At 32.7% G+C, this 13,233-nt stretch overlaps 1 protein-coding gene across 1 annotated transcript; it reads right to left on the minus strand.

Moving 5' to 3' along the window:
• Window positions 1-10,832: 10,832 nt before the first annotated feature.
• Window positions 10,833-12,029, minus strand: LOC131071021 (F-box/FBD/LRR-repeat protein At5g56420-like). Its single transcript, XM_058006723.2, has 2 exons — window positions 11,127-12,029; window positions 10,833-10,973 (listed from the first exon to the last, which is right to left on the minus strand). The coding sequence occupies exons 1-2, from the start codon at window positions 12,027-12,029 to the stop codon at window positions 10,833-10,835; spliced, it is 1,044 nt and encodes a 347-aa protein (XP_057862706.2).
• Between the last annotated feature and the right edge of the window lie 1,204 nt (window positions 12,030-13,233).

Genomic DNA, 13,233 nt, shown 5'->3' on the forward strand with positions numbered 1-13,233 from the left:
ACAAATAAATGCTACCTTTATTGCTTTAATTCTGAATAATGAAAATGTTGTCTCCACCAAGGATTTTAGGCCTATCAGTTTATGTAATAATCTTTACAAAAATCTCCAAAACCATGGTCAATAGAATAAAACCTCTGCTTGATAAAAAAATCAAGCACTAGAAAGGTTTTTTAGAAGGAAGACATATCTTAGATGTGGTCATGGTGGCCCATGAGCCAGTTCACTCAATGGATTGTAGCAAGAAACTTTTGATGAATTTAAAACTATATATTTCTAAAGCCTATGATAGAGTGTCCTCAGAATTTCTCCTTGAAGTTCTTAAGAGATACAAGTTTAAGGGTAGATTCTTATATTTGATTGAGAAATATGTCTACACTCCTACTTTCTCAACCCCCCTTAATGGCTACCCCAAGGGCTACTTTTCCTATGACAAAGGGCTAAGACATGGTGACCCCCTCTCCCCCTATCTTTCCATCATTGTTGCTGAAGTGCTAGGGAGAAATATTGAAAAGATTAGATATGAGGGTTCTCTAAAAGGTTTTAAAGCTATTTCATCCCTAAACCCTACCACCCATCAACAATTTGTTGATGATACCATAATATTTGGTGAAGCTTTTGTCTCTAAGAAAAATCAATGGAAAAATACCTTGGACAGATATGCTATCATCTCAAGCGAGCACATAAAATTTGTTAAGAGAAAACTATTTTTTTTAAATGTCAAAACCCACCCTCCAAGCCAAAATATCCTCCATTCTTTGTTGCCAAATTGCCACCCTCCCAGACTCTTATCTTGTGTTGGCCCTTGTCTCCAAATCTCCCAATTTGAATTTTTGGAATGGCTTGCTTGAAAGATTCCAAAAGAAGTTACTTGGCTGGAAAGGAAACTTCTTAGCTTGGCAGGCAAGATACAACTTGTCAAATCTTGCCTTCAAAATATGCCCATTTATTACCTCTCTCTATTCAAGATACCTGGGTTGGTTGCTAAATAAATTGAAAGGATTCAAAGGAGGTTCCTATGGTCAGGTATGGAAGAAAAAAAGGACTTTCCTTGGTCTCCTGGGATAAAGTGTGCAGATCCTGGAATTGTGGTGGATTGGGCATAAAAAGGATTTAAACTTTTAATTAAGCTCTTATTTCTAAATTAGGTTGGCAATTAACTAAGGAATTAACTAAGGAACAAAAAGACTGGACTGAAATTTTGAAAGCCAAATACTTCCCAAGTAACAATGGGGAAAAATTCATTAATCAAGAGGAGCTACCCATAGGTTCCATCATTTCAAATAGTATGGCTAAAACCAGACATGAAATCAAAAGAAATGGTAAGATGATTATAGGAAATGGAAGAAAGACTAAGTTTTGGAAAGAAACTTGGATGCTTGGAAAATCTCTGGATTCTAGGTCCCATACTTGAAGAATATCAAGAAGTTCCTAAGCTATCATTTGGGGGGCAAGGTGCATGATTTCATAACTTGGAATAGGGGATATGCTTCCTGGATTGATTTGAGCAGAATTGTTTCCTTTGGACCGGAAGTTCATCCCACCACTAGAAGGCTAATCTTGAAGGAAGCAGCCAACCTCACTACCATGCTTCCTAACTATTCTCTTTACACTCCTAGTGGGGAGGATGAATGGATATTGAAAAGGAATGTGTTGGGGAATTTCACTATTAAGTTTGCCTACCACCTTTTGGAGGAAAGTAATGATAGCGATTTAATATGGAAGGCAATTTGGATCAAGGGGCTAATCCCAAAAATTAATTGCTTTTGGTGGCTGACTCCTCATGGTCAAATTATTACTATTGACAAAAAAAACAAACGAGGGTTTTCTTTGGTCAATAGGTGTGAAATCTGTTATATGGACTCAAAAAGCATTAACTACATTTTTTTACATTTCAACTTTATTCGGCTCATATGGGAAGAAATGTGGAAGAAGCTTAACATTAATTGGGTGCAACTTAATTCTTTCAAAGATTTCCTTGAGGTGTGGAAATTATCCCCTTACTCTCACCCAATTGCCAAGAGTATCTACCATAAAATTCTCCCCTTTCTTGTTTGGAACATCTAGAAAGAATAGAACAATAGAATATTCAAAGAAGAGAAGAGAAGCACCAAAATACTAGCCACCATCATTATATAGTAGCTTAAGAAAAATATTAGTGTGGAATCTATAGAATTCTCCAAAATCCTATGCTCTTCTGGCTCTCTGACTAAAACAGGTCTGAAGAATTCGACACAACTTTTTGAATGTTAATTGTCAAAGAATGATCCTGAGAAATTCTTGTTTGTGGCAACCTCCTGAAATGTGATGGATTAAGTGTAACTTTGATGGTTGTGCTAAAGGCAATCCTCAGATCTCGGGGGCATGAGGCTTAATTCATGATCATAAAGGCTTCTTGTTAGTTGGGTTTGGCTTAGGTCTAGGGACAACTACTAACAATAAGGTGGAAGCTTGGGTGACCTAGATGGGTCTTCATAGACTATATGATTTCACTAGATGGAATGTAATTCTGGAAGAATATTCCAAACTTATTATTGAGTTTCTCAATAATGTCATCTCCCCTTTATGGGAGATCAAAGAGATGGTGGAATTGTTTGAAGACATCAAAATACAACATGTCTACAGAGAAGGAAATTGGTTGGTTGATCTCATTGCCAATCAAAGTCTTCATATACTGGATTCGTTGGCTAACTTTTTAAAAGACAAACAAATGGAAAAATGTCAACTGTTAGATGAAAATTATAATCTTAAAACAAAACTGGATGAAGTTAAAGATAAAAATAAGGAATTAGAAGAGAAATTATAGTTATTTTATGATGTTAAAAGGAAGTTTGATGATTTTGAAGAAATGTAAAAAATGTTAGAAGAAGAAAACAGTTTACAGAAAAGGGAAATTTTTTAATCTAAAACAACAGAATGAATGTTTGAAGTTAAAACCATTATTAAGATTTGTGTTTGTCATTTGGTGAAACTGATTTAATTGAAACTATTTGTGATAAAGAAAGCAAGAAAGACGATGAGATTGTGTTTGCAAATTATGTTAGTTGTGATGATAAGAATATTGGTTTAAAAATCATGAAGAAAGTGGGTTATAAAGGTCAAGAATTGGGAAAAATGAACAAAGAATGAAAGATCCAGTTGAACCCAAAATGAAGCCCAAGTATGAAGGCCTTGGATATAGAAAAGGTGAAAATGATGTTCAACATGGTATATGTTTAAACAAATTAGTTCAAAGAAAGAAAGAAACCCAGTGTTCTCATTGCAATAGAGAAGGACATAGAAAAAAGATGTGTTGGGATTTGCTTCCATGTAAAATTTGTGGTTTGAGAAATCATTCTTAAAAAATGTGTTGGAAGAAAGAATCAATATCAAGTTGTATAAAAATGGATTGTAGATGGACCTATGTGAAGAACAATAGAAGTAATGAAAGGTTTGAACGTCCAAAAGGGATTAAAAATATTTTCAGCCAGAAGAAATCATTTCCTAGGAAGACATTTACAGATTGTATTATGTTTTGAAATTTAAACACTTGAAATTTAAAAGCAAGTGTTTGAAGAAACTACCGCAGCAGTTGAAGAAAACTAGAGCACATGAAAGAAAGAGGAGTTGATGAAAGAAATCAGAACAATCAGAGTAGGATATCAGTTAAAAGAAGACATTGTGAATGCTGAAAATTGCAGCAGCTGTAGCAATAGCAAGTTAGCAAGAAAACCAAAGAAGAGGTTACAGACAAAAAGGGAAGATAATTGAAGAAAGCTAGAAAGAACAAAAGAATGGATAGTATATTCGTAATTGAGATTAAGGGGAAGTGTTGGACTATAATGTCAACTACCTTCACCATATAGTCAATCATGTAATATGAAGCCTCCGTATCAGTATTAATATTTACTAGGAGCTTCTATCTTATCAATTTAATTACACAACCATCTACAAGATATTTTCAATGTATGCGATCAATATGCAGTTTTCTGGAAGTTTCTTCCAGCTACCACCTGCACATTCTAGAAAGATCTAAGTCCTCAATATCAAGAGGCATTTTTGTAATCATTAGGAAGGAAGAAATATGGTTTGATAAATAAAAATTTGTCTTCCTTGTATGCTGCTCTGTTTTCTCCATACTCTATTTTTGTGTTCTGTTCTATTTCATTTCCAATAGAAAAGTCCATCCTCAACATGAAAAGCCAAAACTATGATAGTGTGTAGTGCCTCTAACATTTCTTTCAACTTTCTCTCATTCTCTTTATCTTCACAATTCCTTCCAAAACCAAATAAAAATACGGAAGGCCTCACGTATCCATAGAATTTCGTTAGGGAATTCATCCTCATGAAGTTCAATACAACGAAATTTAGAAAGTAAAGAATTGTGACGGAGGATAAGTTGTTGCAGAAGAGAAGGCAGAACTTCACGGTTCATCAGACAATTTGCTTGCATAAATACCTTAGTGGCTTCATAACTTAATTCTCCCACACCATGTTCCAGGCTTTTACACCAGTCAGTATCAACAGAAATGATAATCATGTTCTTCACAACAGTGGTCTTGTCCGCCACCGAGACATTAGAAGTTCCATCTTTGCTAAGTTCGGGCACGTCCACCCGCAGAAGAAGAGCCTCATTATATTCCACAGCGTCCCACGGCTTTCTTCCAACCAAGTTTGCCTGAGATGCCACCGTAAAAGGATTGTTGAAGATTTTATTCACTCCCAAACCCAGACTCCTCAACGGATGTAGAGGAATGTTAAAAAGGTTGGGTAAAACTTTTCTAACGCCAAGGCTATCCGGTATTGGGAACCGATTGTATTGACCATTGATCAAATTCATAAAACAATTTCCACTGTCACTATCTACTGGCATGTGAACAACAGGCCGCGATGATGAAGGTTGAACATTAAAAATTTCATTGTGACTGTCTTCTAGCCACAGAGAGGAAATTCCATTCTCCTGATGCCAAATATTATGAAACTCCAACTCTTTCCTGGCCTTCTACAGCAAGGTATTCGGCACAAGCACAAAGCTCTCAGACCTAAATGTTTCCTCTTTCTCTACGATTCCCTTAGTCACTTTCTCCATCACTCTTCTTTGCTCTCCCCTTATACGCACCTCAGACACAGTATTCTCAGACTTCAAACAATATTCTCAGACTTCAAATTCTTGGGAGAATTATGGAAAAGGATTGCTCTGGTTTGGGAAACCTTGCCAATATCACCGTGGCAATCACCAGGCTCCAAATTCATATAAACTGTGTTCCCCTTGGCAAGCTCCCTGGCCTGTTCAAGCGACTTTATTTCCACGGCCCTCGTCCTTTGGCCATACAGAAACTCTTGTCGCTGTTCTCTCAGGATAACACAGAACTCAACCATCGCTGTCCAAAGCATGTTGGTCTTCTCCCATGGATTCGCCGTTGCCTTCTTCCTCAAACTTCTGAGAATCAACAACCAAAATCTCACCTAACTTCTGCTCCACCTTTATATACTTAGTGGATAATTGAGAAATTATCTTTATCCGTCAATTGTTTCTCCACATTCTTCAGCTTGACTTGAAGCTCAGATTCTCTCAAAAGAGTGTATTGCAAATCTTCCCGGAGAGCTAATAATATGACTTACATATTGCTATAATGATTTTCTACAGCTATTACAAGATTTTCAGGCTCAAGATGCCTATCAATCAATATATCTTCAAAGATATCAATATTTACTCTTATTTCATTTAAGCTTTTCATGAATTCTTTTTTCCTTAGATTTTTTTTTTCTTTTTTTCCTTAGATTTTTTTGTTCTTAATCTCCAAAATTCTTGTCAATGAATCTTCCATAAACTACAATAGATCCGTGAGTAAGAAATTCTTTTCTTTTAAACTCACAATTTTCTTCTCTTGATATTTTTTGACATCATATGTTTCATCTTCTTCAAGCTCCTCTTCACTCACTTCAGCATCCTCCTCTTCAGCCGAATCCAAATTGTCATGAAATTCTTCAATAAAAAACTTAACGTCGGTGTCTTCTTCTTCCATCTCTGCTCAATCGCTCACCAAGCTCTAATACCAATTGTTAATTTAAACAAAGAGAGAAAACCATATAATGAACACAAAATGGTAGAAAGGAAATAACACAAATGCAACAAAGAAGACATGGGAAACAAATTTATAGTGGTTCACCATATAGGCTACGTCCACTCTCAAGCAGGGAATTCTATTCATTAATCATTCTCCAAATACATAACATACCTAACTGCACACAACCATTTATACAATCACATTCAACTATGAAACAAAGAGGTAAAGACAGTGAATGGTCATGTGACCCTTAGACTTTATATTCCCAAAACTAACCTTTTAAGTGATGCTCTTATCAAATATATTTTATGGTTAGTGTTAATAATGAAGTGCCAAAAAATTAAATAGACAGAATTGAAATGAAAAACAAATATCATACAATCAGAAACAAAGAAACACCTGATTTATAATGATTCACTATAAAAGACTACATCTGCTTTGAGGCATGAAAAAACTCTTTACTAATCTATTTTTCTACCATGCATACAACAACAGTTTGCACCAGATAAATATACGAAGTTGAATTATCCAGAATGTGAATGAGCTCAGAGACAATTGGAAGGACAAAAATAATTGACCATTGGATTTTATATATCAACATTTAAATATTATTATTTTATTTCTTTGCTTTGTTTAAATGCTAATTAACAATGTCAGTTCTTTGGAAAGGTACTGTAAAACTTGAGGCCCTCCCTGTGTTGATTGACGCAAGAGTACTGTAAAACTTGTAAAAAGTATAGTAAAATATTTGCAATGTTTATTTTGGAAACCCTTCTCCTGTTTATCATTTTGGGGCTCGGTTTATCATTTTGGGGCAATCAAATAACTTGACAGACCTGGCAAGCAAGGGGAACTTAAATTTCATAAAAAAAAATAAGATGGAGGTTTATTACTATATGCATACATGCCAAACTTATTATTTTTTCTCTTGACTTTTATTTTGAATATCCTAAGAGATGTCGACTCTCTCGACTATCTTCTAAGTCTCCAAGAATAAGCAGGGAGGGAAATTCTTATTTTTTAAGATTACATACTATTTCAGATGTATTTGATTAAATATAATTAGAGGGATTCTAGGCATTAGCTTTTCTTGACAAGTTTTTATATGCCAGAGTTGGAAACAATTTTTTGAAATAAAAAACTTTTATGCTACAGGAATTGTAGGAGGAATAGAATTGAGTTAAAAATAAAGTAGGGGACACACTTCCTATTATCAATGGGGACTTTAAAACTAGTAAGACTCAATCGGATGAAACTTGTTGTGTAATCTACAATATTTTTATCAATACTATTTGAGCTGTAGTAAGCAAACATCTTGCTTAGCATGTTGGGCCTTCTCTAATGCTTGGCTATGTATTTGAATGAGATACCTATTCTCAAGGTCATGATAGATAAATTCTCATCTATAATGAGATACCTTGCAAAGTTTAACTTTTATATCTAATGTTGTGTATGTAAATGTATTATCTTATGAAATTTCAATTTGTCAACAAATATCATCACATATAATAAAAATCTTTAGAAATACATAAGATTAATCAATCATCAATTTATTAAAATAATAAACAGTAATTCCACAATCTATAATCAATAACTTCACATTCATTGCACCATTTCACAAAGGAATCTATTAGTAACAACTTACATCAAAGTCAACTAGTATCAAACACAATGATCATCTTATCAACATTATTTGAGAAAGAGTGAGACTTAAGTATTCCTAGTTAACATATATGACAACATTGTTTCACCTTTTAAGTAAGTAATAGACAATTAACCACAAGTAAGAACAAGTAACATTGCAAACCTGCTACTTAGTATTTCCCCTAGAATAAAAATTTGGTACTATGCAAATGTGTCAAAGGAAGTATCAAATTCTCTTTCACACCTACACAGAAAAACAAAAATTATAATTATCCGGACCACTCAAAATAACAAATAGTAATTAGGAAATCTTTCTACAAAACCATAATTCTACAAATCATAATCAAGGATCCAAGAACTTAACTATCCAAGATACAAACAAATTAATATTATTAAAAATAAGCAAAACATAACATAAGTGTAAAGAATAGCATTAGTATAGTTAGCTATCTATTGTAGATTCCAAACATATAAAACTTATGAGACATTTATCTCATTATAGGTTCATATTGTCTTTCATAGTAAAAGTTTGGGGCCATGTAAATACGTTAAAGAAAATATAAACTTCTCTTTCACATCTACAATACATCCTTAAAAAATAATAATAATTATCAAGGCCACTCAAAATAGCAAATAGTAATTATGTAAAATTTCTACAAAACCATAATTCTACAAAGCATAATCAAGGATCCAAGAACTTAAGCATCCAAGCTACAAATAAATTAATTTTATAAAACATAAGTGTAAAGAATAGCATGAGTACAGTTAGCTATCTACTATATATTCTAAACATATTAAACATATGAGGCATTTATCTCATTATATTTTCATATTGTGTTTCATAGAGTGTACATCTAGCTACAACATCAAAATAACACAAATCATAACCTCATTCTTACTTAATTTATACAAATCTTGCTTCAATCGTAAATTACTAGATGGGGGAAACCATACTCATAGGATAGAGAAAAATAGGGCAACCAACAAAGTAGAGTTGGAGTCAGAAAGAAATAACCAAATTCTAATCATAGCATTTGGGACTTCTTATCTAACATTTTAACTTAAGAATAACATTTTAACTTGATAAGATCAAGAATTATTAAAGGAATATTTCTTCCTATGTTTAACATCTATCCCCATGAAACAATTAATAAACATCAACTAAATAAACAACAAAATAAGCTAGAAACATCATTTGAAGCAACAACTAAAGAAGCTATAAACCATGCTTACTATTGTGATTATCATGTTGACACCATGCTTCATTACCACATTTCTTCACTATTTTTTTATTCTTTCTATTTTGTTGATTTAATAAATACTCAAAATGCAATATCAGAATTCTCTATTTTCCATTCTCAAAATCTAACTATGAAATTATTCTCAATGTTAGTTTTCTAAACATTAAGTTCTTTTCTAGTTGCTTCTTCAACTACCTGCAACATAATTCTAGATTCTTTCTAGGGAAACATATTTACAGCAATACACTTAAAATAGAATAGGACTTTGCACTACCATTTACATAAAGAAATCATAAGACAACAACACTACTCTTTCAACTTTTGGTGAGAACTACACTACTTGGTAGCCCTTGTTCAGTATGTTTAAAAAAACCTATAACATTAAAATTTACATTACTAAATAAAGCTAGAAATAATATATTGCTACAACTTTCTTAGTCACAATTTTTTATTAATAATTATAGGTTTTATTTTAAATATTTAAATGGTTGCTTTTTAAAATTATGAAGATTCATAATATTGTTTATATATTCTCAACATTGCTAAAGAAGACAAATTGTAAATATGTTATGAAGAAGAATACAAAGTCTAATCTTCTTAATATTTCATTAGTTTATAGTTTATACCTTGATTTCAAAATTCACATACATATCCTAGTCTGCAATATGGAAATTAAGAGTGGACTAAATAGTTTATACTCTTATTTGTAACATAAATCTGAAAATGAGTTTGAGGATTAAATTTTTAATAGGGAGGAAATTAAGAGCAACAAAGAAATCTAAGATGAACCCCTCAACCTAGTTTTAGTTCTAATTATTACCTCTTTAATTTCCTTGTGGCAAAGAATCAATTTAACGAGGCACTTGAAGGGCTGAATTGTTTAATGGATTATGGAGATGATGAAATGGATGAGAAGAATGTTTGTACTAGTACCAGAGAATCGTAGGATTGGCATGTGTTGGTCAAGGAGTTAGAGGAATTGAATTCTAGGGTTGATAATTTAGAGACTCCATAGAACTATCTAGTTTGCAAAAGTAACAATGAGTGCATAAAATGCATACAAAGTGTAATTGAGAACCTAGTTATGCCCTGCACTGTGAAAAAAAATATTGAGACAAAGTGGAAAAAGAAAGTGTAAGGATCAACAAGTGAAAGAAAAAAGAATAGTGCCTCATCCCCATGGGAGGCTAAATTGGATGAGATGTTAGATTGATGGGCTATATCTCTTAATGCCTCTATGTTGTTTCTTCTTTGTGTTGTTCCTATTAGTAGATCTTCATAGGATGTTTCTCTAATTCTTTAGTTACTTGTTTTATAGATAGATTATAAACTTTTTGATATTTTGATTGTTGGGTTTAACTTTTAAGTCTTTGTTTTGATGGTTTTTTGTTTGGATGTATAACAGTATGGTGTCCTTTCCCACATAATATAATAAAAAAATAGAGTCCAAAAATCTTAATAATTCACAAAAGCAATTTGCTAAACTTTCTTTATGATACTATTCATCATTCAAAAAATTATTGAGAAAATGTTTTAAACAGAAAAAATCAATTAAGAAAAATAACTCATCCCAAAAAATTTTAAATATTACTACAAAACAAACCCAAGTAACATAATGTAAAAATGTTGGCAGTAAAAAATAGCTAGTAATATTGACAAGGAACACTATGTAGTATATGAACAGACTACTTTTTATATTGTAGGAAAAGGTTGTTTTATCTACTATGATTCTATAAAAATAAATTATATAAAAATAGAAACGGTTATCCAAATTTTGCTAACCTGTGAATAATATTCAACGTGTCTTGTACAAAGTTAGCAAACTGTTTTCAGATTCATTGACCACGTTTTTGTGGCAGTTGACAATCTTGATTTTGAGAAATCCCTTTTCAAATTGAGAATATTATTTCGCATGATTGGAGGGCAGCGTAAAACCCAGAAAAATCACTGCCTGTGCACCCTTGTCTGGCCCAATATGGGCACGCACCATCTTCAAATTTGGTAGTGTCACCTCTGCTATTGGCATCTCATTTGATATCATCCCCTGTATCAAACATATTGTGGGTTCACTCGTAAGAGAATTTGGAAAAAAAACATGCTATTCCAGAAATATAGAAGGTCCAAATATAATCTACAAGTATCATCCTGTACCAATCACTGATTAAGAATATTTAACTTGAAGCTACAAAATACTAACTTGAAAACATTGGCCATGGATTGTCAACTCTTCAAGCCCAGGAAAACTGTTAAGAACAATAAAACTAGGCATTCCTGGATTAACGGCATTCCTGGATTCCGCTCTTGAAATTTCTTGAAGTAATTTAAGCGCTGCGTATTGCCCACAATCGATGAGGCTGATTTCCATCAAGCGTGGGCAAGTCAGTTGCAATGATATATCAGGTCTTAGAGCTCCTAGATGTATCCACATTAAATTGGAAGATCGTATATTCATGTTTTTTAATCCCAAACAACCGAGAATCCCTAAATCTTGAAGATGTGGGCACAGATCCATGAATCCTTCAAACATAGCATCATCCAGATTCGGAATACCAGCATAACGAAGTGCTCTCAAGGATCGGAATACCCCAAAATTAGTGGGCATCTTGGGAAGTTGGATGTATTGCACTGTTAAGACCGTGAGGTTTTCACAGCTAAAAATGGAGTCCCCAAGCTCCATCATGGGAGAAGCTCCATTGCTAATCCTCTTACCTGTCTTCGGATCTCTATTACAGATGTGTAGATTCATGCGTTCCACCTGTTTTTCAGCTGCAAGGCGAATCCAATTGCTAATATAGGCAGCCTTAGGGTCATCCAAGGCAACTCTAAGCTCCAAACAAGAAAGACGAGTATCAAGGTGTAGTAGGGCATTGTTAATTATGGCCTGTATCCTGCCATCTTTTTGTTTCTCAAAATCCTCAGGACAAAACTTGAGCCTTGGTATTTTCGTCCACAGGAGCCGCCATTTCTGTGAGAGTAGGGAAGAGCTTACGACATCTCTATAAGAAATCTTCGACAAAATATGATTTAAAAGAACATCATCTGATAATGCGGACAGCCTGTCTATTGCTGATGCTCTTGCCATTAACCTTGTATATGCCATAAGTGCTATATTATTTTCTCCTATCTTATGTTTGCCATTACAACCATTAACCATGGAAAACTACTGAGATCGCCCACTATGCGCAATGGGGAATAACAAAAAGCATTAATAATATCAGGAATTAATTCAATTCAACATTTGTGCTGTGGAATATCACATATAATAATATTTGTATACCTAGATCTCTAGAGAAAGCTATGTAGTAGACGAGGATAGATATTATTAAATGAACCCTAATTCTACCCTAATTTTATATTTGAGAGTAACCTAATTCTAACTATTATTTCTATTTTAGTCACAATTGAACTCTAAATGACCTATAATTTGAATGTTCTAATCTTACTTCTAATTGAATTGTAATATATATCAATATTATATTTATTTAAAAAATTATATTAATTTTAATTTTAATTTAATTTAATCATAATTTTAATTCTAATTGAAGAGTAACACTAAATCTAAGCTTAACTCAAATTGAATTCAAATTGAAGAATAACGCTAAGAGAATAGTTATTGTATATGAACTCTAACCCTAACCCTAACCCTAACCCTAACCCCAAGTAAATGATTACTCTAATTGAATTTAAACCCTCATTCCAATCCATATTCCCTAATTATTATCCTCGATCTAAAATATAAAATATATATGATTATTATTATCTTTTACTTCATTGTGTTATTACATTAAAATGTAATTTTTATTATAGTAAAAACTAATAATAATATTTTAATGTTGAACGAAATTTAAATATTCACCTATTTTAATGTTGATTAAATACGTAGGGGTAGGGGTAGCCCCTATATTCACCTATTATAATATTAAGGACTTTACAAAGAAATTGAAAGAAACCATCACCCTTATAATAGGTTGGGGTAGGAGTAGAGGTAGACCCTACTATTCTAAGGGAAGGTTCAGCCCTCTAAAAACATTATACCCAACTGATCCAATAGCAATGGTTCCAAGTCCCATTGAAAACTAATTGATCTTGTTTCACATCATATGTCACATAAGCACAAAGTGTGTATATGTATATATATATATTATTTAATTTAATTTTTTAATATTATAGATTTTTTATTCAAATATTTAAAAAATTATTATTGTTGTTAATCAAGTTATATGAAAATTTTGTATTTAGATGTGTGTTCCATCAATATATGAATATAATTTCTATAAGTATAATCTTTTTTATTAGGAATAAAA

Source organism: Cryptomeria japonica, chromosome 9 (genome assembly GCF_030272615.1).
Source record: "Cryptomeria japonica chromosome 9, Sugi_1.0, whole genome shotgun sequence".
NCBI lineage: Eukaryota > Viridiplantae > Streptophyta > Pinopsida > Cupressales > Cupressaceae > Cryptomeria > Cryptomeria japonica.

Bases quoted from the DNA above. Each gene is read 5' to 3' on its own strand.
- LOC131071021 (XM_058006723.2), bottom strand. From the start codon at position 12,029: ATGGCATATACAAGGTTAATGGCAAGAGCATCAGCAATAGACAGGCTG. The intron at 10,974-11,126 runs GTTAGTATTTTG...TGTTTGATACAG, and splicing joins TCCATGGCCAATGTTTTCAA to GGGATGATATCAAATGAGAT.